This window comes from Lonchura striata, chromosome 2 (assembly GCF_050655825.1).
Source record: "Lonchura striata isolate lonStrDom1 chromosome 2, ASM5065582v1, whole genome shotgun sequence".
In the NCBI taxonomy this organism is placed as follows: Eukaryota; Metazoa; Chordata; class Aves; order Passeriformes; family Estrildidae; genus Lonchura; species Lonchura striata.
In genome coordinates, this window is record NC_140704.1 from 19,058,438 (window position 1) to 19,086,436 (window position 27,999).

General features: G+C 37.4%; 2 protein-coding genes across 21 annotated transcripts in view; both read left to right on the forward strand.

The window, feature by feature from the left end:
* LOC146768136 (LIM zinc-binding domain-containing Nebulette-like) overlaps positions 1-23,920 on the forward strand; it is a 115,316-nt gene extending 91,396 nt beyond the window's left edge. For 2 of the 6 annotated variants that reach the window (XM_085565807.1, XM_085565835.1), the window contains exons 4-5: positions 21,889-21,996; positions 22,355-23,920. In XM_085565807.1, coding sequence (XP_085421933.1) covers positions 21,889-21,996; positions 22,355-22,492 — 246 coding nt within the window. In that variant the 3' untranslated portion in view covers positions 22,493-23,920. The remainder of the gene's footprint in view (positions 1-21,888; positions 21,997-22,354) is intronic. The other 4 variants (XM_085565822.1, XM_085565831.1, XM_085565817.1 and 1 more) reach the window with 4 other exon arrangements.
* LOC110470607 (nebulette) overlaps positions 22,762-27,999 on the forward strand; it is a 135,223-nt gene continuing 129,985 nt past the window's right edge. For 4 of the 15 annotated variants that reach the window (XM_085565686.1, XM_085565747.1, XM_085565733.1 and 1 more), the window contains exons 1-2: positions 24,059-24,421; positions 27,888-27,997. Coding sequence is in view for 4 of the 15 variants with exons in the window: in XM_085565712.1 (XP_085421838.1) it covers positions 27,987-27,997 (11 nt within the window). In the remaining 11 variants the exon portion in view is untranslated. Of the gene's footprint in view, positions 22,840-24,058; positions 27,998-27,999 lie in introns of those variants that run through there. The other 11 variants (XM_085565671.1, XM_085565727.1, XM_085565710.1 and 8 more) reach the window with 8 other exon arrangements.

A 27,999-nucleotide genomic window follows, 5' to 3' on the forward strand; every position in this document is an offset into this window, starting at 1 on the left:
ATAAGATAAGGTTTTCTTTTATTCTTACTCCTTTACATTCTGACTTCCAAACTAAGAAGTTTAGTTACCCCAAGTACCTAAGCCCAAATTATTTTCATCACAAATAGAAGACCTTAATATTTAAATCAGTCCTAGGGATTCAAATTATTGAATTGCCAAGTCTTTTAAGTCATGTAATAGCTTTTTAAAAAGTATGTTCTGCCCTAAATTGTAATTGAAAAAAAATCCAAATGAGTTCCACAAAGAACTCCCTTTTAATGGTCTTAATCTGTAGTTTTGATACAAATTGACCCCTGGATTTGAGTAATTAGGAGTAAGAAACAGTACTAAGATAACTGGAATATAGAAGTTAGTGTAATTCTCTTCATAAAATTGGGTATTATATGCTTGGCTGATGGGGGAGGAAAGGTGACATCTTAAAAGGAGTATTTTGACATGACTGCCTGTTTCTGTCCCTTCCCAAACCTTTTCACACCCTTAGTCTATTCATTGAGGGTGCAGATTGAGAAATATTCAAGATGTAAAACTATTATTGAACAATAGCTAACATTAATGTGTTATGAGAATTACTTTGGTCACATCTCTAAAACACAGGACAATACAAGCTGCTATGAAGAAAATAAATTACATCTCAACCAGCCAGTGTAGAGCCATGATGATGTTAAAAGGGAGGGAGAACTTGATGTCTGAGCCACAGCTGACAAAACTGGCTTTCTCAGCCTCAGGAGGGGAAGACTAAGGAGAAACTTAATCACAGTCTTTCCATGTCCAAAGATAGGTGCAGAAAAAGTGGACGTTCTCTCTTTGCAAGGGTGCATGGTGGTAGGAAAAGAGGCAATTGGAATAGCTGTGTCAGGAGAAATTCTGTCCTGGAGATAAAAAAATCCTTCCCATACAAACAACTAACCATTGAAATAAGTTGCCCACAGTAGTAGTGAAATCTCCCTTGCTGGAGAAACTCAAGATTTGGCTTGCCAGGGCCCCAATAACTGATCTAAACCCAGGCTTTCAACAGAAGATTGGATGAGATGAGCTCCAGCCTACTTTGCAGTGATTCTTCATGAAACGCAGACTGTTGGTTTGTGATTGTTTTAGAAAATAGTTTTCTAAACACAGCTGAATTGTTATAAAAACATAAGATACCATTGCTTAGATTTCATGGGATTTTTAAACTAGTTCCTAAAACTGAAAAAGAAATATGATTCAGTAAGCAGTGATATAAATCAAGATCTACTCTGGTAACTGGGGTATTTATTTTCTCCCCTTTTTCTATTTCTGTGATCTCTATAATGAGGAACATTTTCTTATTTTTATACACTTGAAGAATAATATCCAGTAAGCATCTAGCAATGAAAGTGCTGTTTGTGATGCTGGCTAATTCCTTTAGCCAAGTGCTTCTTGTATTTAGCAGATATTCCTCAGGTACAAGGACATTTTGGGTTGAGATATAGCGTTTAAACAGCAGTGAAAATTTTAGGTTTGTTCTGCCTTGTAAAATAGTCTAATTTTTAAACTTAAATAGGATGCAAGCTCTCCTAGGTCTTATGTTGTAGGTGTATATTTTTCTGTTACTGCTTATGTAAAATTTTTTGTAGCTGTTTTTTATTTCTTTGCAGGGAAAATGTTCAAATTATGCTTTCAAAATATTTATTTTTGAATTTTTGAAGAGTCAATGAAATCAGGAAAAAATTATATTCCTGATATTGATAGATAAGTATTGATTTTTTGATTGCAGCTCAAGGTAACACTGTTCAAAGGGCACAGATTGAGAATGCAACAAAAACCATCATACAAGTACTGTCAGGAGTGGGAGGAGGAGTTCGCTGGAGTTCACAGAGAGTGTCATGAGGAAAAATTCCCTGGTGTTGATTTTTTTCCTTCAAAATATGATGAGCATTTATTGTAGCCCATTTGTAAAAGTATAACTTTACATGAATTAATAGGAGAAACTAAAAGCAAAAGCTGTGGCAAAGTAATTACATGACAATCTTATGTTTCCACCAAACAATATCTGCTGTGAGCATTTGTCTTATTTTAAAATACAAACTGAAGCAGGAAAATAAATCAGGTTCTGTCCTTCATCAAAAAATTAGTGGATTAAAACATCTGAATTATGCAGATGCAGCACAATAATTGTACAGGGACACTTAAAAAATGTGAGGGTCAAGTGAAGTCTTTCAGAAAGAAATAAATAATAGGGAAACAAATCCCCCAGATTAAAGCAACTGTTTAAAAAATTCATTTTAATCACAAAATAGAAATAAAGAACAAGGAGGAGGGTTAACTGTTCCCTTCTTCCCTCCTGGGAAATATATCAGACCATATGTTTGAAAATAAGAAAACTTTTTCTTCAATTCTATGGCAGCTGATGTTGGAAGACTGTTATGATAGTGCAGTACTGACCTCCTGTGTTTCAGGATATAACAAAATAAGCGTGTGAGAAAATGTTTTGTAGTTATGAAGTAACATATTGATGACTTTTTGCTGATAAGTAGGAAGAAAAGAGAATGCAATCTTCTTGTTCAGCATTATAATACACTAATTTGGGATTGCAGATTTAGCTTGCTGGTATCAGGCAGTATACAGATAGTAATTTTGCTAGGAATCTTCATATTAGTGCTCGAATTTTCCTAAGAATGGGTGAAACCATGAGGTTTGGATCTTCCTTTCTTCTTTTAAATGTTTGCTATCACAATATTACCTCTATTATTATCCCATTTTCTTTATTCTACAATCTCGGGGGGAGCTGATTCACTGAATAAAAGTCTGGGTTGTGAATTAGACAAGGGTAACTGTACTCATAAATGAGAATTATATTGAGAATGTTCTGAACATAATGTATATGGTATTTATTTTATATTAATTTTTTTGTCTTGCCCTTTGATTATTTTTCTTTCACTTAGTTTCCTTTTATTTCTATAGTCTTCTATTAATGATCTGCCCTTCATTTTGTTTCCGCCTTATCACCCTTTTCAGTCTTTTAACTTTTTCTCTGATCTCTTCTAAAAAGAATTTTGCATGTACTCAAATGACATAGTTATCTATCAAACTCATAGCCATTTCATCCCTAAAATTTTGTTCAAAGGTTCATGTTTGCTTTTGTAAAACAAATAAGGAAAGCTTTATGTTGGACTCTTTTTTTCTCTGGAAACCCTTGGTTGTGGAAAGTAATTGATTGTTATGTCAAGATGCAGTGGAATTCAGCTTGGGAGGATTGATTATGAGCGTAAAGAAAAAGGCTCCATCTCTGGTGATGGGCTAGTGGGGGGAAGGGAGATGAAAAAGAAGAAAAAAGTAAAAGCACAAGGAAAAAAGAGGCTAAGAAGAAAAAACTTAAAACTTTCATGCATCATGAAAATGGGCCTTGAAATATTACAGCAGATGGACTTTTTTAGAAGATATTTTGTGTTGTTGCTAATTATTGTGTGATAATTGTATGGTAATGTGATAGGGGCTGGAGAAATATCTACAACGGAGCTAAATCCACCTTGTGTTATTCACTCAGTTTTTCTCGAGGGTCTGTGGCTTAATGTGTATTAAAAATAGTCATAGTGTTTCTGGCTTATTATGGAGGTTTTGAACTCTTTGCAGTGTTAGCTTTTGGTAGCTATAAATTACAATTTATAGTTGTAATTAGTCAGTGCTGTGAGGAGTGCTTTCTGCCACTTGATAAGGGAAGATCAAGTGTTGCGTGTGCATTTCTAATCTGTACATTTTGGACATAGAATTGGATAAGTGAATTACAAGAACTGTTATCATTCTTAAGCATGGCTTTTACCATGTGTCTGTATTGTTTTCAGCACATTAAAAATAATAAATAGATGTTATTTCTGAATGTGTTGCTAAAAGGTATCCAGGAACAGACTCTGCTCTTGACTTCTGCTTTCTCCACATTGAGGGTCAGCTAATAATGTGACTGATGGCTCAGCAGGGGTCTGAGAAGCCTTTCTCAACCTCATCTAGAGTTCCTGTGCATCCCAGTATGGATGGAGGTAGCACATCTGGTAGTATTTGCTTTGAAGCAGGAAGCGTGAGTTTGGGACTGTGGCACCGTCTCCATTGCACTGACTGGCAGAGCAGCTTAAGCACGTGAAAAGCATACACTGCATTCATTCGAAATGTGGTTGAGCATCTGTAGCTGTGTATACTCCCTTGAATTCCTGGCAGAAATTCCAGCTGAATCAGCTAGAATTGCACCTGGCACTTCCATCGCACTATGGTAAAAGAAACGGGTTGACCTAAAAGCCAGATTTATGTGTATTTAGTTATGGAACTCTCAATAAAATCAGTGCTAACTTTAAGGGCTGTATATCACTTTGGAGTTGATAATATATACTGTGCTTGGGTATTTTTTGCTGTTTTTTGAGGGGAAAGAATAGTGTCCTGTTTTGCTTATTGAGTCCTTCTTGGTTGTAAGATGTGTATGTAATTACTGGAGTCACGGAATTGCTTTGGTTGAGCTGAAGGAATCATAAAAAGATTCATGGGAAAGATGGTGTTTCTCTGGGCTCTGCTGAAGCTTTTTATGACATTTAAAGAAGTGTGGTGTGGAGTTCACAGAGGATTTGAGGCTAGTTAAAAGTAAGTTGGAATTTGTTTGACCTTTTTGCCTGTACATTCTTTTCAGAGCATTAGGTGGCTGAGGTCAAATTGAAATGTGTCACTGGTCAGTGTCTGAATTTAATTAGTAGGCAAGGACTTGGAGGACTCTAAAGTACAAGATGCTTGATCCCCACCTTCCCTTTTCAAATAAAAACAGAACATGATCTGTTTGTGTTTTCCTTCCACCAGCTGGTACAGTTTCTGTCTGTTTCTTTCTTAATGTAAGGGTTAAATGTGGGAAATGTTACAGAAAACTGTTGTAGTACCAGGCTGGTTGTTCAGCCTGGTTTATGACATCTGCAATAGTTTATGTGGACAGTCACTACTATATATTACACTTAATGACAGAAATTATGAACAGTTTACCATATTTGCTGAGCTGATTTCCTGAATTCCTAGTAGAAATTGCCAGCTTTATGTTGATTTATGGATAAATCTAAAAAAAACTAACTTCATACATTTTACTCTTAAAGAGACAGAGACTGCTGTAGATGAGTATGATGAACTGTGATATAAATACTCATTGACATTTAAAAAAGGCAATACTCAGCTAGCTGAGAGTGGCATTCCTAAGAGAAAACACAGTAATGGAACTCTGCATCTTGGTAACAAATATGTTTGTGATAACTCAAACAGTTTCTGAAATTCAACCTAATTTCTTTATGTACTACTCTCAGCATTTAAAATAATGTTAAGCTTGAATAGTTTTGAGAGAATGATATGCCTCTTGTTTCAGAACAGTTTGTAAAGAATTTTTGTACATACAGTGTTTTAATAGTTATTACATCAAAGAGAACAGAAGCAAGAAATTCTAAGATCCTAAGTGTTCATAATAGGGAGTTTTTACAAAATAATCCACCAATGATATGTATCAGTTATTTCCATGTTATAAAAATGACACTGTGTAAATGCTTGTCAAAATACAATTTAGATAGGGCCTTTAGTTTAAAGTCTTGAAGTATTTAGTAACAGTTTTGGCAACACCAATCTGTGTCTAATTTTTTCCCTCAAAACTAGAGTATCTTTTATATTGACTGTTAAAGAGTAATAGAAAGGGAGATGATGTTTTCTCAGGAAATTCTCAATTCTTTTTCTCTGCTGTCTCTCTCACTACTTAGACACATATTTTCTGTGGTGTAATTTTGAATTTTTTACTCATTTAGCAAAGTGATGGGGAGCTGAGAAGATACAGGGTCATTGATCTTCTGTTAACCCATGTTTCCACAGTGTAGTTATTTTTGTCACAATTTCAATAGAGTATATAGGGTATTGAGGCTTTTTTTGGTAAAACATGCCAGTGCAGAATCCTCAGTACCAAGTTTGAACTGGAATCCCCATGGATGCCGTGGGGGATTCAGCCCAGAGGCCACATCTCTGTATTTCCTGATCTTTACTGGGGGTTTTTTCTCACTCTATGCCTGGTGTGTCCTTCAGTGTGTGTTCACCAGGACTCCCCTTATTAGGCTGAATCAATAAAAGCTTCATTTGGCATCTACCCATAATTAATAACTTCAGAGGATAAAGTATTTATCAGAATAAAGTATTTATCAGAAATTTGGCTGGCAGGTGGAAATGGACAAAGCAAGTTTCCCAATACTGTGCTATTAAAAATTAGAAGTTGATGAAAAAAAAATTATAAAATCAAGATACTTGTCAAGAGTTTTCTTGTGGCAGAGTTGTGTTTAATCTTAGTGCACAATATGTTTGTGAAAACAAGTTTCTGCACATATACCATGATAAATGGATGCTATTCTTTGATGGAAATGATTACATTGTATGTGTTGGCATTTATGGGACCTTGTTGCATTTTTTTTAGAATATTCAATCTTCTCACTGTGTTTTCATCTATTGTTTTCCCTGACAGCTGGAATAAGACCATGAAGTCAAGTGGCAGAGGCCAGGAGGTCTTTGGTTACTGAACTGCCTTTCTTCTTTAATTTTCAAATTAGATTTGTTTGCTATAGTTGTTATTTTTCTGTTTCTACTTGGTGGTTTTTTTTTCAGTTCTAAAATAAAGTAAAAACTGTGCCAAAAGTCTTCCTGCAAATGTAGTATATTAGTAATGTGCAAAAGCAGTGTCATATAATTGCCTACTGCATGTGAGCAAACAAGAGGTTTTACATGGAGGCAAATCAACCTGCAGATAGTTTTTCCCTCTCCTTTCATCTGAAAAATTAGCATTGCATGTGCTTTGTAGTTTAAGTAACTGATCTTCATTTGGGTAACCACCATCTTAAAGAAATGACACTTCAGAGAAGTCTTAAATTCTTTGAGCACTTACCACTGTCTTTGACAAAAAAGTTCATGTGAAATTGAACTATAGTTTCTTTTAAGTTTAATGTTAATTGACAAATCAAGAAATGTGGGCCTTTGGATTGCTGCTTTGTAATTACCTACAGCTCTGTCACTACTGCTGTTTCCCTCCTTCCTCTAGTTTTTTGTTTTTCTATACCGAGTTACCTTTGTAATGTGAACATTTCTGGCTGCTTCTGCAGCTCTTCTACAATATGGTGTATGGAGGAACTAGAGGGGAGGATGCTGAGGAACTATTAGCAAAATTATCATAATTCTCGTGCAATATTACAAGCATTAAATTAACTGCAATTTAGTTCTAATTCAGGGTGGCTGTGCCTTAATTTTTTTCTTTTAAATGGTTTGCCATGTGTTTCACACTGCTATCCATTTGCTGGATTCCCTTTGCTTGATGGTAACTATTATTTGTATAATTGTGTGTATTTTAAAAGTTAACATTTTCTATTTCTGTCTCATTTGATGCTGGTGCTACTAACAAAGAGAAAACTGACACCAGATGGTTGCCAAACAGTGAAGCCACCTGGTATTCTTGCAATGCCAAATATATTTTCCCCTCCATTTTTCTTTCAAAAATACTGAGACAGATCCAGGATTTATTGAGGGTCCCAAGAATTCTTTATGCAGCCAGAAAAAGATCCCAAATCCTCTTGAATTTATCCTTGAAATTCTGTTCCCTTCTGTTATTTTCTTTCATGGGTGATTCCAGCTCATGCTCTTTCCATGGTACCACTTGGGTCTCCCATTGAAGCTCTACACTGCTGACTCTCACACGCTGTCGCCCTGTTCTTTTAAAAGTTTTAAAGTTCTTTTAAAAGTTTTCTATACCTTCTGATGTTTACATATTTCTATGGAATTCTCATGCACTGTTCATATAAATAATGTTTGTTTTGCATTATTCTTTGTGGGAGGAGAGACTTGATGAACTGTTAGTTTGACCAATGTGGTTGGAGATGTGGCAATTTCATCCTCCAATCCACAGTCACTTTTGGAATTCTATATATTGTGAGGTCAGAAATAAAACTTCCCCTTTTCCTTCTTTTGCATCTTGAGTGAATGTTTGAGTTATTTCATGTCGTAGTGTAACAACACGTGGTTTGCAGACTTTGCTCCACTGAGGAGCCTCCGAGGCTGAAGGTGAAGGTCTGCCCCTGATCACTGCTTGCTCCATCACCTCTGCAGCCACCAGTGCTGCCAGGATGGGACAAGGAGTTCCCATTGCAAGCACAGTCCAACAGGGTGAACCTGCCAGAAATGCTTCTCCCCACCTCTTGGGTTATTATTAGTGTGTAGCAAACAAGTGAAGAGCCACCCTGAAGAACATGGCATTTTGGATGCGCAGCCATCTGGTTGCCATCTGATAACTTGTTGATCTGAGCACCAAATCTGAACTGATGCTGCTATCAGGGGCACGACAGTGTGAGCTGGGACTGCCATGACCATTGTCTGAGGATACAATAGTGCACACTCAGTGCATGGTTTGCTCAGAGTGGTGGAAGTTAGACTGAATTAATAAAGAATATTATTCCTCTGGTAGGAAATCTCGTGCACGCTCTGCTCCCCATGCCGGTGCCATGTGCCAATGTGAGCTGCACCATGTGTGTGGTGGCAGACGAGCTGCTGCAATGTGTGCTTCTCACACTCTTCAAAAGTCTGGTATGGGCAGTGCCTGTGTCACTATTGATACATCTCTGAGACAAGCATTTAATGCACCTTATGGACACAGTGAGTCTAGTGTTAACTCCTCACTTAACTTCTGCCTGTCCTCTGCATGTTCTTCCTTCCTCTGCCTTTGTAGCTGATTTTCTGGACCCTGCTGGTCTGTAGGCCACAAACACCCTGAATAATACTGACATGAACTTCTGGTGCTGTGGCTCAGTAAGTATAGGTGTGTCCATCTGAACACCCTGGTTGAATTCTGGCAGAGAGAACAGCTGCCACTATGTCAGCTCTCAGCAAATACCCAAATTCGGGCAGTATTTAATGGCTGTAGTCCTAGAGTGTTTTGTCAGGAGCTGTACAAATTCAACACAGAAAAACTTCAAATTCAACACAAAAGAACTTATAATCCATCTGTAAGAATCAGGAGAAGGCTGTAAACAGATGAGGAAATGAAAGCAATAATAGGTTTGGTATTCAGCAGTGTACAAATAGCTGTCCTATGCTGTGTGTACAATGTGCCTACATCTACTAATTTCTTTTAATTCCTTTTTTCTTGCTATTATCTCATAGTGGTTGTGGCAGCACGGAACTTTTTCCAGCACCCTCTGTCTTGTGCTGAGTATATGGTTTCTCTATTTCTTTGCTCACGTTCCTTTTTATATTATGTGCCTGTTTCCAGAATTTTCTGCAGGTGTCAGAAAAGACACATCCTTCCTTTGGCAGATTTTGATCATCTCTGTTGCTCCAGCAGTGGCTGCTTCCCTGCTAACATGGTGTCCCTAGATGGCTGCAAGCCATCATGCAGAGTACACCCCTCCAAACAATAACTACAGCTGAAATTGGGTTTTGAGAAATCCATGTTCCTGCTGGTCACAATGGGTTGGACACAGTCCCATTACAACACACACAAATTAGTTCAGCAGTAGTCCTTTCAGGGAAAATACATCAGAGTGGCCTCCCTTTAAAATTCCTCATACTTTGGAAAATGGAAAATACTCCTTCATGTCTTTCCATCAGGCAGGAATTATAAGCATTTAAGCTTTGTGACAATAAAATAATGTAAAACCAATATTGTGGTGGAAATAATGCCCTTGAAGTGCCTGCCCAGAGTTACTCCTATATGGTCTGTTTAAGCAACGAGACATAGTGATTTGAAGGTGCTTTACAGAGCTAGATGTATGGAGTGACAAGGACGTAGCTTCTCCTGGTTTTTCCATTGTGAAGAGACAATGTTTTTCTTTGAGCTTCTTTTTGGTATTATACTAGAACTAATTTTGCAATATTTACCATTTCTCAAAGTCTGTGATGTAGTTGACAGGAAGCCTAAAGATCAAACTTACTGCTACTTTTTCCCACAGCAGAAAATACTAAATGTTTTCAAGGAAAAAGACAATCATGGTTTGAAATCTGGGGAGCTTTTTTCTATCTCTGGAATTCAAATAATTGTGTTGGAAAGCACATTTTGCAATTGCCACAAGTTGTGTTCCTTTCTTATTATGCCAGCACATCAGGGTACTGTAGGCATTGGATGAAATTCTCTACAATTAATGAACATTAAATTTAAATGCATCTTCTATTGGGCTTGTTTGATTTGTGCAGACTGGCTCTATTACTACTCTCAGAAGCTGTATTTGCTTTCTGTAGAATATACCTCCTTGCACAGGTGAATTGGACAGGGCAGAACAAAATTCTTCTTCCATCTTACCTATAGGATATGATGTTTCCAGAGATACTAAAAAGGGGATATAGCATGCTGGCTGAATGTAGGCTAAAACTTTTTTCCTTCTAGATAAAGAAATCTCTAAAAAAATATGCAAACTATGTAATATCCAACAAAATTAGCATCTTTCGGAGGTTGTTTTTTTTTTTTTTTGGATGTAATGTGCTAGTCTATTTCCTTGCATACAAATGTCACATAGAGTTTGTATCACTAGTGTCAGACAGTTCTGTCATTAGTCTCCCTCCCCTAAAATAAAAATATTATGTTGTACTGGGAAGGATAAGTTCCTTCTTACTGGAGGAGAGAAAGAAAAATAATCAGCATTGAAAGTTATGAAAAAGTTTACAGAATCAGTCTATGTTTTACAAATAGAGGACTTTACAGTAGTGATAGAGCGCATCTGTGTAATGTTTTCAAAAATGTAAACGCAATCAGAAGGTAGGATGTATCAGATATAGGAATGTAATTTGTCTCTTTTAGAAGAAGGAAGGACCTCTTTTCTAGTTTTCCTTGGTCAGTAAATTAAAAATGTATTGGAATTGAAAAATAGTTGCTTTCATTACACATTTCTAAGGAAGTTTTAAAAAAGAAGCATGAGATACCATTTAAATAACAAAGGCATTTCTTTAAATGCTTACCTTCTCTCCACTCACTAAGGACCATTTAACAAAGAGCAGTTTTTACAGCTGGGGTGATTTGCAACTGTTCTCCTCTTCCTCTTCCCTCCCTCCCCTACTGCTTGCTCATTATTACTAGCTAACGTCTCTGCTAAGAAATGGAAAGTACAGCCCCTGTGTGCTCCTTCGGGATGCCTGTTCTTCCTTTTCTGAAGCAATTGTGTTTCTCTTTTTTTTCCCCTCCCTCCCCCCCCCAACACTTTCCAGTTAATTTCTGAAGTAATTCCTTGAATTTGTGGATGCTTTCTTTTCTTTACACTTTTTTTTTTCTATATAAGCAGGCTCTGCTGCTACACTCCACTTTTTACTCTGATCCTAGCCCAGCCAACTGTCACTTTTTAGCCTGCAGGGAACCTTCTGGTACTAACATTCCTGCCTTGTTTTTATTAGAAGGGCATCTCTCACAACATATCCCTCGCTGTTTGAAGCAGAAGTCATGTGTATTCAGTAGGAATGAATAATGGATGTATTTAAAGGGTAACTTGCCCTTCTCGTTCCTTTGCACTTCATAAATAACCACTCTTTTAGTTGAGTTTTACATATTGCTCTACAGGCACAGTTTGAAAAAATCTGGTGATTCAGCTCCCAATTTAAAAACCACTGCTGTATGCAGCTGATAGTTTCTGTGTCTGAAAACTGATCCCACACCAAACTCAGTACTGGCATCTATGTGCAACTCTAGAATTGTGGACATTCAGGAAACTGGTCATGAATTTATTTTGAAGTAGCTCACGAGAATACAGCAAAATTACAGGACTATAATGTATCAGTGTGCATTAGCATCTGGAATGACAGGAAAAGTACAGACAGTATAATATGGGGAGTGTTGGAGCTCTGGATAGAGTTCATTTCACCTAGCTGTATGTATCTGTTTTAAGATATCTTTAGATATTGTCTTAAGATACCTAAAGGTATTTTAGGTAGTTTTAACTCATATTTTTACATTTTGAAGTATTTTAAAGATGTTTTAAATATAGGCTTTTTAAAAAAAATAAGTATCTTCAGGATGAGCCAAGTTATCTAAAAATGTCTTTTCTGTCCACTCACTGTGAAGGTGAGTTGGTTGATGAAATTGTGTGTAGTGACATCTGCCTTTTGTCCAACAAGCCCACTCTTTCTGGCCAGGTATCACCATGTGAAGAATTCCCTGGTATAATGGTATTAAAGGATAAAATGAATGTAGTTAGAATTTTCCTACTAACTGTAAAAAACTTTAGCTGAGGCACCCAAAGAAGATCGTAAAATTGAAGGCCAGGCTTGGATGATGATTTAATTGTTTGATCTCAGTTTTAGGATGTTAAAGTGAGAGTCTGAGTAGCAAATGTTTTTGATGGGGTGGGAGGATGAGGGAGCTGAATGTATTTTTATTGCCCATGTTACTTAGGTAACTCACAAATGGAGCAGCCTAATTTCCCTCTACCATCAACACCTCAAAACTAGCCCTGGGTTGCCTTGTTCTCTCTAGGGGGCTTTCACCTTGAGTATGTGGCTAAGGTTTTTTCATAGGTATCCCATGGGCCCTTTAGTGTTAACAGCTGAGGATAACCTTTATCTCTTTTCCAGTCAGTTGTGGCAGGACTGGGGTTCAATTCCTGATGGGCATGGGGAAGTATGAACTTGAGCCAGGGATTCTGGAGTCATGCGCCAGTATCATCTTTGCAAATGGGGTTTAAATGAGATTTAGCAGTGCAAGCATTTCCTAGGAGTAGAGGCAAATGATTTGGAGGTATTGGAAACTGTGTATTTAGGTGATTTGAGCATCACCATGTGTTAAAAAAAGTCAGAACCAAGTTGCAACTCTGATTTTACCGGTGACCTTTGGCATCTTCTGATCTCAGTTCATGTGGCTATAAATTTGAAATTGTAGGGGTTTCCTGTCTGTCTAACATTTTTACTCTACTTGTTATGTTATTTGAGAGGTTGCTGATGTAAATATTCGATTTGCATTTATTGGTGGTTACCTACATACTGAATTGTATAAGAAATTATTCCCTCAAAGAGATTCAGCTAATGGACTTCTTCAAAGATTATAATTTTTAGGGATTCAGTCATCTTTGCAAACATTTGTCTTACGGTAGTTCTCGAATTTTAGTTGGGACAAAATATTTTCTGTGTCTGTTCCTTCTGCAGCTGAAATTTAGTAAGACATTGAGACATATGTGGCATTCAGAGTTGAAAATGAATGAAAATCTAAACATAAAAGGCTGAATTGCCCACTATGTATTTTCTGGCATGAAATTACCTTTATTACGTGTATTATTTTGCACTCACCTTCATTTTCTTCTTGCTTTAAGATGAAGAACAAAATAGAGAATTTAGGATTTTAAAAATGGGTTTTACAGTCAAATTCTGCCTAGATTTTTAACTAAGAATAATCTCTGGGTGCCAAGCAGTATGAATTAACTGGAAGCTGATTTTATGGACTTTCATTTTTTTTTCTCCGTTTTCCCTCCAACTTCTGAAAAGGAAGCTCCTTCTAAAGCCCTATGCTTCATGGTGCCTTCAATAGCTTTGGCTTTATCTTTGTTACTGAGTGGAAAAAAGATAACTTGGAAGACAGACAACATATAAGGATTTCAGAATTTGCTTACAGTTAAGAGGAATTGATAGGTAGTCCCTCTCCCCTGGCCTTGGTTGTACAGGGACAGAGGAACTGACTGCATGAGATATCCATGACTAATATGGCCAAGAGGGCACAAGTTGAGTGCATTGTGCATGGATTTTGTAACCAGGGTTGTACTGCAGGTGCCCACTTGATATATCAGTTTTCAAGAAATAAGCCATAACTGGCACAACAAACAGTTGTAAGGAGGTTCCATAAGAACACCTAAAGTCAAATGATCTATTGTGATCTGTTAACTCTGTGGAATAAGAGATGGTGTGTCCTTACCATCTCTACCAAATAAACAAGAGGAGCTGTAGCTGAATGAGACAAGAGGATATTTACTAATGTGAGTGGTGCATGAAGTGCCAGCTACATGATATCTGAGTGACAGAGAGGCCCCAAGCTTGCTAAGCTGTTACCAAAGGCCAGAGGGTATAATTGCACTGTGTTTTGTTATTTCCTATGACTCCTATGTGCCTGCACATCTGCATTGCTCAAATCTAGATTTTGATTTTTCAGTTCCTTTTCCTCTGCAGTTTGTTCTGGACTGCAATTTCAATGTCTCTCAGTTGGACTCATTTCAGCTTCTTTCTTCTGCTACAGCAGTGAACATTCAGTGATTTTTTGGCAGTTGTTCATTAAAGTTTTGCAGGTTCTTTTTCTTCACATGTCATGTTCTAACTTCTGTTGCCCATTAGTGTTTGTTTTGGTTACCTTTTGTACCATATGAATATAACTTGTGCCCTTAGTCTGTATTACAATTTTCTGAGGTCAGTCTTCTTTACATCCCTTTTGTGGTCAATCTTTATATGCCATGCTGTATTTTTTAGTTCAATTTTTGGCTTGATTCTTTGTGCGAATATTCTGTGCTCCTTGGATAAATATGACCATCATGTTATTTGGAATATTTGTTAAGTAGGTTTTGTGAGATTTTATTTGGTGGGGCTTTTCAGGGAAGGGAGTGTTTGAGCTTCTTTTTTTTTTTATTTCCCCCCCCCGCCCCGAATAGCTGTAGCTGCCTGTCTTTTGTGTGGATGTGCATTTTGTGTTAATATCTTTCTGCTGCCCGGTGGCCAGATGCCTCTGAGCTCTGCTAGTATTGTGAGCCAGCTATAGGCTGCATGACCGTGGTTTTCATGGTGCTGAGCCTGAACTAACACATCCTGCCTCTCAGCAGGACTTGCTAGCTCAGTCTTGGTGCCTTAGCCAACCAGCAGCTATGTATTTTCTGTCTGTTGTGGAGTGTAGGCATATAGCAGCTCACATGCTTGTGATTTACTGCATACTTCTTTTAGAGTACACAGCTCATAACTTTATAGTTGTCCTGGTGGTTGCCTGGCCATTCTCTTTCCCAGTGATGAAAACAGCAAGACAGGGCCTATATGTTTAGTTCAGACCCTGGAGATAAAAGCAATATTCCAGGATTTAGCAAATCTGTACATGAGACATTTAAATGTGTTTCCTTCCCACTCCCCTGCTATGTTGGATAATTATCATTCTGTTTGGAGGAGTTTGCTGTCACTGGTTTCACTTTTGAGGGTATTATTAAAATTTGTGGCAATTTAGCAGGCTACATTTGGATTATATATATCAATCTTTCATTTTCTGCCTGGAGATGAGATATGGTAAAGTCAGTTCTCTTTCTGTTGTGGTAGAGTAAGAAATCCTTCACCTCCCCAGACTTCTGTTTCTTGGAGATAAAGTAGTTCAAACACAGTATATACCAAGTGACAGGGAGTGGACAGAAGATCTGACGCTATGTCTCTGTCATGAAGGTTGCAACCTCCTATCTCGTCAGCTGCAGTTCTGCACAGAATTAGTTTACTACTTCTAAAATGTGGATGTAAAGTTTATTGTGCAAGTTAAACAGATGATAATCACTTGTGGACATGGAGGAGAATCAGCTTGTTTTGAGACTGGCCCATTCTTTGTGTCATCATCTCTGTGTGTGCAGCCTTTGGAAAACATTAGTGATACGTTTTAATAGAAAAGAGTAGAATCTCACTGACTTCCAGTTTGCCCAAGAGCAAAACAAGGTGCAAGGCACTTCAGAGCATACTTAGTAATGTAAAAATTATTTATTGTGCAGAAGTACCTATGTAGTTTCAGTGGAAGTGATTTTTGATGGAGTAGAGCCTAGCTGACTTGTTTGGATGTAAGCCTGTTGAAACAGTATCAGATTGCACTGTCTTCTGTCATAATTTTACTTGGATCCCAGCTACTGTTCACATGCTGTTGTCATACATCCAAATGGAGGACTTCCATCCTTTTCTCATTCTGAAATTTTTGATCTCTCACTGCCTCCAATTTCCTGTCACTGCACATCCTGGGGTGTGGAACTCTTTTGCCCATGCGTTTTCTGTGAGCCGCTTGCAGTCATCCTCGGTATAAAGAGACCACATTGTAGAGACATTCTCTCAAGAGCTACTATTTATATATTTTAATTTGCCCCCATCCAACATTTTAACTGTTATGACGTGGATTCCAGGATTTTTGTTACTTAGCAGTAGCTCCCTGCTAAAACTGCTAAGATCTTCAGGAAATTACAGTGCAAAGATTTGCAGATGGTCGGAGACTTGTTGAGGCTGTACTTCACAGGGTGGCACAGACTTGCCCAATGTTTGAATGAGGTATGTAGAAAGAATATTTAATGATAGCTATGGCACTTAAAAGTTTTACTCCATGTAACTACAAGGGCTTTTTGTTGTGCTGGAGTATTGATGCTTTCAGTTTTACTTTGAATGAGAAACTTCCGTCTCTCAGAAAGTTTCAACTATTATGATGAATGCTTCTGCTATGAATTGTGGAAATGGCTTTTTTCCTCACAAGAAAGGGGAAAAAAATCTAAAATATGACTTTGTGCATTCTAAACACCATTTGAAAAAAATTGCAAATTTCAGTCTTGGGGAATTTTTGTTTTGCTTTATCTAAAGAAATGTGATGAAATCTGTAACCCTGCAGGCCCCTGTTACAGCAAAACTCATTCATCAGTGGCCTTTTAGGAGTCTATGGCTCCTTGATTTCCCTAAGGAATTCCCAACTTAGAGCTTCCAGTTCATATAAAAATTTTCAGGACTGTTTGGTCTGCCATAGATATAATTCTCAATTCCTGTATTCCTGTTTAGATTTACTGTGGATAATAGCTCTAGCTGAGTGACAGTGTGAAGACTGTGTTTTACTGTCATTAGGAGAAGCAATGCTTCAGCTTATTGGGTACCAATTGTTGGGTATTAGATGGGATTTAAATGTACCTCTAATATGAGCAGAAGATTAATGAGATATAGAGCTGTGGACAGTGTTAGAAGACAAACTACACCACAAAGACTGAAACCTGGCTTTGTCAGATAGGACAGTGTCTTGATCCTCCCTAAAAAGGATTAGTCAACTAAAAAGAAGTCTTACTGAATTTAGTTTAGAATTGTTATTTACATTTGATCCACATGTAAACATTTGTTTTAGTAATGATCATAAAAACCTAATTTACAGGGTAAATTTTGTCTCTGTCTTGCCATTAATTTTGTAAGAATTAAGATAAATTGAGGCAAAACCAATAGCCTATGTGGTCCATGGAAGAAGCTGAGCCAAACAAAGGCATCTTTGCCAAGATGTGCCTCTAGGACCTGTACTGTGGGAGAGGATTTCTTGCCAGTCTGTAAAAACCAGTGTATTAGCAGATGGTGACCTTTGGGAAGTAGTTGTGTGTGCTGGGCACAGAAGGAGCAGATGGCTCTGGGCAAGCCTCAAACACAGCATACTGAAACAAATTCATAAATATTCAGGGTACTGTAAAGACTGTAGGTCTATGAATGTTCCTCTCGGGGCAAATGTGGGTGTGAGGGGTCCCATATTCTCATTCTACCTGCTTATTTCTTCCTTGCTGGACATGAGAAATGATGATGCTACAATCTGTGGGGCTGTGCAGTGTATTGGATAAGGAAGGAGACTGAACTTCAAACTGCCTGGTCTGTACAGGAAAGTGAAGAAGGAACTGTAACAGGATACTAATATTGTCATAGCTTTTGGGGAATTCTATGTGCTCTGTAGTGGCTGAATATATTTTTGAGGTGGAGATGGAATTAATAGTGTTTCTGAGGTGCTCTCCAGTGATGAGCATGATAATCAACTATGTTGAATTCTTTCTCTAGTATTTTTTTCTTCAGTGTTTTTGGACTCCTGTGGTGTTTGTTCAACTGATACATGCTTTTGGTATTGTAAATGAGGCTGGACTATGGGTAGCTGCCAAAAGCCCCAAAAGTATGATCAATCTTTTATGCTCCATTTATATTTTCAGAGTATTTTTTCCCAAGCAAAATGAATCTTGTTGCCCTAATAGGTGGCTTTGCTGCCAAGTGTACCTGCAAAAAAATACAAGCAACATTTTCTCCAACTTAATATTTTATGTAGAGAGTAAGATGGGCCCTCTGTCCTTCACAGTAAGATGGACCCATCCATGCTTCATGTCTCACTTCATGCTGACCTCACGAGTAGATTTACACATTCCTCTCTTTAGGTGTCTGAAAGATCTCTTGATAATGTCACTAATCTGAGAAGCTTGATTTGTGAAAGATCTGTTGAATCACTTAGTCCTTTCACTGTGGGTCTGTGTAGAATTGCTTCTCATGAAATATTTTCATTTAAAACTTTTTCATTTATGGTTATTTATTACGGTTTATTTTCTAATGTTTATGCCACACATTGCCTCTCAGAAGATCAATTTTTCAGGGTAGACATCACTGAGGGTGCTCTGCATCTGTGAGACTGCATTTTAGAGCCAGTGAGAGCCACTGACTGGGATTTTGGTGAGGCGTTACTAAAAATCATCTTTGTGGGAAATGACTGCATTTATGATTCAGTCATTAGGGATTACACATTTCCATTTAAAAACTAAATTTTGGGAGTTTCAGTTTGTGATGAGTTGACCTTGGCTAGCTGCCAGGTGCCTACCAAGCCGCTCTCTCACTCCCTCACCTCAGTGGGACAGAGGGAAAAAAAGGCAAAAAAAACCCCCCCTAAATTCCTTATGTGTCAAGGTGTTATGGAAAAATGCAAGGACTGCACTCAGAAACAAAGGCAAATAGATTTATTCTCCACTTGCCATCAGCAGGCAATGTCCAGCCACTTCCTGGAAGTAGGGCTTTGGTACACATAGTGGCTGTTCCTGAAGACTGCCTTAGTCACTCATGTCCTCTCTCCCCTTTTCCTTTTGTTGTGCATGATGTTTTAAAATATGGAGCATCCCACTGGCCAGTTTGGGTCAGCTGTGTCACCTGGGTCCTGGCTGTGTCACCTCCCAACCCCTCATGCACCCCCAGCCTACAGAGGTGATGTTGGGGATGATGCTGTGCAAGCACTGCTCAGCAGTAATCAAAACACTGGTATGTTATTAGAGCTGTTCTGGGTACAAATGCAAAGCACAGCACTGTAATGGTGGTTTTGGAGGAAGTTAACTCCATCCCAGACAGGCATGCTGTACAGTTAAATGATTTGTTGTAGTGATGTTTGCAGCTCCTATACAGAATATTCTTCTCAGTTCTAAATGACTTATGACATCTTTATAATATAATATTTTCTAGAAACGGAGGTATTTTTTCTTTTGAACTTACACTAACTAGGAGTCTTAGTGGACCACATTTCACAGAGCTTTTTTCTTCATGAAACATTATATTACTTTGTGATTTTTATAGCTCAAACCTATATTTTGAATTTAGGGAGCAAAATCCAATAATGGATATATTAACTCTGCTAATATTTTAAATAATTTACTTTTTTAATGGTTTCAAAGTAGTTGCTCTGCGAACTGTAGTTAACCTTACTCCTGTGATTTATTAATAGACAGTAGGAGCCCTTTTTATCTGACTGAGGGATTAAAATAATATTAAGTTAAAACTATCTAATTCCCCCCCCCTCCCCTCCCCTTCTTCTGTTCCTTTGTAAGATGAATAAAGGTCATTTGAAGTTAATGGCTAGTACATTTGGAACTAATAACAGGAAATGCCCTTTCTAATAATAGGTAATCTCTCTTTTAGGCAGGGCTGAACCCATTTCTGAGATGTGTTCACTGGATCATAATTCTGGTAAACTTCAAGCAGTAAGGCTGAACATTTCCATGTCCACTGCTTGCTTCAGGCCAAATTTGAAATTTTTGTGCAAAATATTCTGCAGTTTCCAAGGTTGAGACTATTCCCTTACTTGGAATTATTGACAGGTTGGTTGGTTGTTTCGAGCAGTTGGTTCAACTGAGTGATTGAACAGCTCAGTTGTCTTAGCATTTAGGGCTAAGGAGTTGAAGCTTGCTGAATTGGAAGAGTCTTCTATCCTAGTCATGTGTCCTTGGCCATGGAGGTACGTCCAATGCAGATAAAGTTTTGTATGACTCCAAATATAGAAAGTTCAGAGATACTCCTAAGACCTCTTTCCTGGCACCAGACGGGTCTGGAATAGCATGTCCACCCAGTATGTTTAAGGAAGCCTGAGAGTCAGTGTGAAGATGGAGAGCCATTTGGTAGAAGGGAGATAATTGGCAATGAATATTGGAGTGCCTTGGGTAAAAGGATTTAACAAGAAGCTGTGAAGAGATGGACCAGGCTAGTTTAGAAAATCAAAATGAGACAAAGTGATACTTGAAATATGGTGGTCAAATGGAAGGAAAGTTGCAGAGGGCTTGAACCAGGGGGAGATGAACAGAATGGCATGGTCCAATCAACCCATGGTTTGCTCAAAAGCCTGAGTGGAAGGAAGTGTTTCCTTTTTCTTAGGGTGCCATAAAAATATTATACTTGTATGAAATCTACAGCTAGCTCTACAGCTGAAACACAGGAAAAATGGTAGTTTGTTGATGTGGTAATTTCCTGCTGTGTCTCAAGGATTTGTTTGAACTATAGTAAATAAAATTTTAAATAAAATAAATTTATTTACTATAGTCTGAACTATAGTAAATAAAAAGCAAAAGTCATTAGCATACTGGTTGAGGTTTAGGATTGGAAGGACAAACTATAATTGTATAGCTTTGTCAAACTTAACTTTTGTGATTTAGAGGTGTGCATCACCATCATACCATTAGGTGCTTGCTTGTGAAATAAGCCTAAGCCAACCTTGAATTTGGTGACTATGCTGGGTGTTTTCTGCTTATCAGCTGTGTGAAGGAGAATTTTGTTTTATCTGTGCTACAGCTCTCCCAGGTGTTGCGGGATCTGGGTGTGTGTAGTGAGCAAAGCAGGAGGTATAGGAAGTAAAAGGAAGTTGTTATGGGTAAGGTAGCTGAATCCATCCGTGGAGGCATGGACTGACTGCCATTGATGCAGTTTTATCTGTTGCTCAACAGTGGCTTAAGATTTTAAAGATTTTATCTTGTTTTTTTTTTTATGTTGAAGCTGGTACCCCAAGACTGATTTGCAGAAGTCCTGGGTATCTGTAGAGGTAACCAAGCCTAATTTGAACATACTCAACTGTTAGGAATTGGAGAATGAACACCCTGAGACCCCTGTATGTTTTTGGAAATTAAGGTTATTTTACCTCAGTTTGCAGGTTGTCTTTGTAGTGTGGATATGGCCATTCCCACTTTCCAGGGTGCATTATGAAGATTGATTAATGGCTGTGATGAGAGCTATATAAAAGCTTCTGAGGAAACTAATATTCCTACCTTGATGGTAGGATTTGAGTAGTCTGGTCCAAAAAAAGGACACAAACATTTATGGAAACATTTCTGCTGTGTACACAGTGAAGCAGGGGGCCTTGTCAAAGGAAAATATATGAATAGCTGATTAAAGACAATATCCAAATGCATATGTGCAAGAGGGACAAATTAAGCTTGTACAGGCAGCCATTCCATAACTTATAAAGGTTTGACTTCATTATATTCTAAATACTCTTTTTATGCAGTATTTTTTTAATGTGTAATTTATGTTTCAGCTGGGAAAGAGACTGGTAGAATAATCATGAATAGAAGATGAAATATGAAGTTTAGAAGAATTAGAAGACCTCTAGATTTAGTCATAGGTATTTTGCTTTGTGTAAGTGCTATAGTTTTGTGGTAACTGGCTTGAGAATGAAATGACCACAGAGAATATTTCCACAGTTGCAGTATTCATAGAGGTGAGCCCATGACACCCCTGGAGGGAGGCATTAGCTTGAGCACTGGGAAATTTTGACCAGTTGCTGTTTATCTCTGTTAGTGGATAAAGGCAGGCTTCTCCTTTAAAGGCTGAAAGCCTTTTGCAAGTGCTTTATTTACACTAAAAATAAATACTAAATCGCTAGGGGCACATTGTGGAAAATGAAAACAACCCTGTTCTTCTGTATTTTCTATTCTGTAGGTAAAATACAAAAGAGACTTTGAAGAAAGCAAAGGAAGAGGGTTCAGTATTGTGACCGATACGCCCGAGTTACAAAGACTGAAAAGGACTCAGGAACAAATCAGTAATGTATGTGACTGCAACCTAAAGTGATTGTAGGTGGAGAAGTAGTGTGTCTAAGAAAAGGTGTGTTTGTTGGTGTTTTCAATGAAGTTTGTGCGAGTGAACAGTCTGATTTTGGTGATTGATTTGTGTATGTCAGATTTTGAAATACCACGGACTTGTACAGCACATTGGCAATGTGTGTTCACCTCTCCAACTTTCAATCAGTATGCTCAAAGTATTTTCTTTATAAAAATGATTTGACACTTTTTGATCTTCTAATAATTTGTCATCAAGTAAGAATACTTTTGGAACTTTTAATTTACTTTTTATTTATATAAAGTATATGGATTATGTAAGTTAAAAAGTTTTGCCTCTTTTTTAGCAGGAGCTCTCAAAGTTAGCAAAACAAGCAAGAGGGAATTTTCTAGCAGGTAAAATGTTGTTGCTGAGTTTTAAAAGAAAAGACATGCACGACAATGCTCTACAAGATGATAAAGAAATGGCAAATAGCAAAACCTAACATATTTCATTAGCTTACAGGAATGGGATTTTTAAAAATGGGACTTTTCCTGTCTTATGTCTTCGCTAAGAAAGTTATTTATTTGTACTGCATTCTCTTGTAGCATGTTTAACTCACTGCATGATGGAATATTGGTGATACATAGTGCAAATTCTGATACGTATGAAATAGGTAAGAATTAGTCTGAACTAGAAAAGATGCAGAATCAATACTATTCACTTGTCTTGGCTTCCCTTCTGATCATTCTTCTGCTGCATGATTTTGTCCCTATAGATTATTTTGAGAAAATATTCTTGAATCATTGTCTGTAGTAATAAAATAACAGCAAGGCATCAGAGACACACAGTGTAAGTATGATCAGATGAAAATAATGGGATTTATTTACTTGAAATAAAAAACCTTTTTTTCAGATTAGGATATTATTGAAGAAAAAAGTCATTGGAAAACACTTATTTTTCACAGCAGTGGAGGTTTACTGTTCCTGCCAAAGCATTCACTAGTTTTTGATGTCTAGAGCCAGTCTTTGAGATGAAAAATTTAGGCTCATTTCCTGGAGCCAATGGAGATGACAGTTAATGTAAGAGCCGTGCAACTGCTCCTGTATGTAAACAAGATGAGAACAAAAAGCTCATCTCATGTTCATAGTGGGGCTAACTGAAATTACTGGCTTGTAAGAGAGAAAAATGTATTCTTTGGAGTGGCAAAAAACATGGCCATTAGGACTTCCATTTGGGATCTGGGAAACTTCAGCGACTCCCTGGTTTTAATCTGCATTTAAGCTGCATTTTTTATTCAGACCAGGAAGTTAAATTAGGTCCTCTCACGACCTACAGAACTTCCTCAAGCAAGAGTGATTCCTTTCTGTTGGGTAGCTCTGGAAGGCATCAAGGAGATGAAACGAGTGAGGCTCTGGTGAATACTTAATCCCTCGCATGGGTCTGCTCTCTAAGGACGGACCGAGAGCAGTGCCCTGCTGCAGGCCTGTGGTGCTCAGTTTGGGATATTGGCCTGCCAAGAAAAATTTTCAGACCTCCTAAGTACCCTCAACATCAGACTACAGAATAGTAGGACACAGCTCACTTGCTTGCTCTTATCTCTTGTTCAAAGCACATTGTGTTTTCTGTTGTGGGAAAAGGAGATAATAAAAACAAGTGGTTTTGTGACATGGGAAAGGGCTTTCTTCCCATCTCTACTTTTGAGTGGATCAATGGAGTTTCTGTCCTAATGGAAGATCTTGTTCCATGATTTATGATGCTATCTGGTTCCTGAACCAAAGATAAGTACCTGCCTTTTCAGGTCCAGAAATTGCTTTTTAAAATGGGAAAAGTGGCTTTATTTCAGGATTTTTCCCTTGGTCATTGCATGTGTGACTACTTTCTCTTCATTTATAAGCATGCTATTCTTAACAATATAGATTTGATCTCTCCAGTCTTGGCAATAGAGAGTTGTTTTCTTAATGTATGTAGGTGACAGAGATTCCAAGTCAGGGACCCAATTAGAAATAATTAGTCTTGAAGGGTAAAATGGAATTTTTAAATGTGCATGATAAAAGAAGTTGTGTTTAATTTCTGTTTACATTGAAATAATAATTTATAGCATTATATCCTAGAGAGATACTTCTGCATAGGCCACAACATCAATTTAATTAGAAAGCTCCTGTATTATAGAAAGGCCTTCCACACAGAGTAGTTTCTGTATTTGTCAGATAAGCAGTATACATCATGGACTAAGGATCTAATTAAGATTTCAAGACACTGAAAGGTAAGCACTTTAATAATACTAAAATAATTTTAATTTTCATATACAGAGAAATGGAAGAATACTAATATATCTATTTAATTTTCAGTTTAGTTTTGATTTCACCTTGAAGTACTAGAAACTTCTCAAAGAGCCTATTTGAACCAAAATTGTAACTACTTCATTGAAGGGGTAAGTAAGTGATGAAAATAAATAACAATAATATACTAATAAATGCTAAGTAGCATAAATATTTTGAAAATAATTGTCTTTTTTGACCTGATACAAAGTTTGGCAGCATATGGATATTAGCGCAGTACTCTGACTTTTTGAAGAATCTCTTGTGCTATGAATATAAACCTTGTGAGGAAAAAACATGGTGGGGAGTGGAAGGAGAGTGGGTAGATAAAGGGATTGAGTTTTGGTTGTTGTTTTGCCACCAGCTATCCTTCCTCTGAAGATTTAGACAAAACCTGTGGGCTTTATTTTATGGTTCTTATGGAGGTATCAGGACCAGAGTGGAGCTTCTTAGACAAGGATGAAATTTAATCTCATGATTTTTTAACATTAAGAGCCTAATTCTGCAGATATACAACATATTTTCACATTAAATATGTAGTCAATACACAAAAAAATGTATGTTGTTCTCACAGAGAAATGCGTACACTTTGCCAAAGGACCTTGTAGTGTTTTTTGTCCATTTTGAACTTTGAGGTTTTCAGAATGAATGCAAATATTCTCAAAATGAAAAAAGCCCCAACCCTATGTATTTTTATAGATTATTTTGCAATTAAGCTAGCTGCAAACTGGTTTTGCAAGGAAGAGATTAAGATGGCAAAAGGAATAGAATAAATAAAGATGATGGCAAAAAATGTTGGTCTATCATGACACAGGGCTAAATGAGGGAGTAGAAACTCAATCTAGTACTATTTTCTTTGGGGAAATGGAACACTTTCAGCAGTCTGCAGCAATGTGCTGCAGCTTACGGCCACTGCACTTCTATGCCTCGATATATGACTTGAAGCGTGTTTTATCCTATGTGAAATAAGCTGCTCTTTCTTAAATATGCTTCTGGTAAATGTCTGCAAAGTATTAAAGAAAACAGGTGTCCATACATATTGATGGAGTGAGAAGCTTTCATTAAGATAAAGGCCAGTGCTTGGATAGTAGAGGTTGCTGTCTTGGTCGTATGGCTGGAAGGATGCATGGAAGTTTTCACAGTGCTTGTGCTCATTGCATTAAGAGCCCATGTAAAAGCATTCCTCACTTTGGCATTAATGCTGTTATGAACTTGAATCACTTAAGAGCAAGAAGAACCACAAATTTGTGCCCTTCTTCTCTTGGAGAGACAACAAAAGGAAGTCATGTTGTTAATTTATTTGCATGTGACTCATCTTCCAGTAGGTTTGGGTTGTATCTGAAGTGAAAATGGTACCTTAATGCAAAAAAGGAAAATAAATAAACAGATTAAATCTGCTTTAGAAAACACATTTCCAAGGCATCCTATTTTGGTGACGAACTTAGGAAGGACAGTAGAGTTAATGAAGAGAAGGTCACTCAGTCACCCCTCTATGGGGTAAGGGAGCAGCTTCCCAAGTATCAGGAGTTGAACTCCTTAACTGAAGTTAGTGAAGTGTTTCTTGGATGCAGAGTGCATGAAGATCTTGTAGCATTCTTGAAAGTGTTGTATGTGGGTTCTAATGAGAAAAGCTGCGCATTCATTTTCTTTAAATGTCTTTAATGAAATATGGTGCATGGTGTGGGGCTTTTAATTATCAAGGGTTGCATTCTATCTCCAGTTAAATGTATACAGCTTCAGGGAATGCAGAGGAGGACAGGAATTCCCCCATAATTTGAATCAACTGAATACCTACTATTTGGACAAAGACACAAATTACAAGGAAAGTGGGCACTACTAAAAATACATCTTCAGTAGCAAGTAAAGGACGACACAGACCACATTGCTACTGTAGCTGTGCACATCTGCACATCTAAAATTAGAAACTGTCCCTAACAGACACTGAGCCATGGCTCCCTATTTGGAAGCTATTGGCAGAGCTGTTCAGTCTGTTTACTTGCTCAAACATAAAATGATCTCTTAAATTGCCAAAACAGATTGTAGAGAAAATTGGCAGGAGAAGATGTTAACAACATGGCCCAGAGCTCCACTTGTAGGATTCACAGCACAAAGCCTGCAGATACTTGTCCATAAGTGCTTTTTTCCCTCCATTGAATTCAAGTAAAGGAGTAGAATAGGGAACAAGAAAAATTAACAGCAGTATCAATGTCTGCATTTCACAAAACCAACGCTGGCACATCAACGGAGAGACTGGGTAAGTGTTTTAAATTGTATGCAAAAAGAACTTATGCTCTTCTATGCAGTGCTGGGGTTTTACTGCTTCTGAAGTAATTAATACTTTATTCCTAAACCCTTATATTCCTAAGAATTATTTTTATCTTGCTGTTGTTTAATGGGGAAAATATGTCATACATAAACTTATTTATGTATGACAATTGTGTCGACTAACATGGATGGAATAGCACTTGTTGAGCAGTGCCCTGGTGCTGCATGTCTGTGACAGGTGTGGTCAGCCAGATGCACCCTGATACTGATTGCCTTCTGCTGCCCTTGGTACCTCTGACAGTTTAACATGAACTGTAACTCCAAGAGGTATTCATTATTTGGTATGTTATAGACTTAATTCCACACAGCTGCACTTCAAATATCCGCATATAACTCATGTTATTAAGCATCTGTCATTTGAGTTGAACAGCATTTTTTCTGTCTGGAAACAAGAAAGTTGAATGTGTCATTCCTATTGCTAACATGAGTGTATCTCTGCAAGAAGGTGGCGTTCCTGCTGTGCTCCTGTGCAGTGAACATACATACATGGAGTCCAGTCTTGTTCTTTCTGTGGATTGATCTTCTAAGCTTGTTTGTGTCGATTCACAGAAATGGAAATTCTGAGAAGCCTCAGGTCCTTTGACTTTCTAATAGTTCTGTGTTGAAGTTTGATTTCTGATTTTCAGAAATCATTCTGCCCTAAAGAGTAAAATCCTAATAAATGCTTTAGAAATTACTTAGCAAAAGAATTACATTAATTTTCAGTGACCATGAGTATTTTTTGCAGATTTTTACATAGGTTTTATACTTCGTAAGATTTCAGAAATTTTACAAATGACTGAACACATTCTTAAGAAATGGTGAATCTAAGGAACTGTAAGTAATATTTGAAATAGAACTCATGCTAAATGAGAAAATAGAAAGCTTTGAGAAGTATTTTGAAATCTCAAGGTGTATTCTACTTAAAAATGAAAAATCTTTCTTTACTGATCATTATCAAAATATGCAAAATTAGAGACAGTGTTAAATCAGTTCCAATGCATATGAATTCTTTACCTACACTTTCAGGAAAAATTCTGAAGATACTTAGTGGCATGCTGCTTTGTTGGGCTCTATTACTTCTTTTTGCTGTGATCCCTGTGTCACCAAGTATTCAGTTTTCTAATATTTTTTCCATTTACTGTCGATTTACTGTTTGTTTCGATACTCCACTCGCCATAAAATATTGTAAAAACAACCTATGACTTCTTTGTGGAGTTTTCATCAAAGCTTCTTTCTCGCTTTTTTAACTGTATTCATTTACATTATTTTCAGAGTTGTCCAAGAAATAAGGAGGTATTGGAATTCTCCATTATGGAGGATGTGGATATGTGGTCCTTATTTAAATGAAGAACAAAAGCACAGACATTATTCATGCTAATACAGT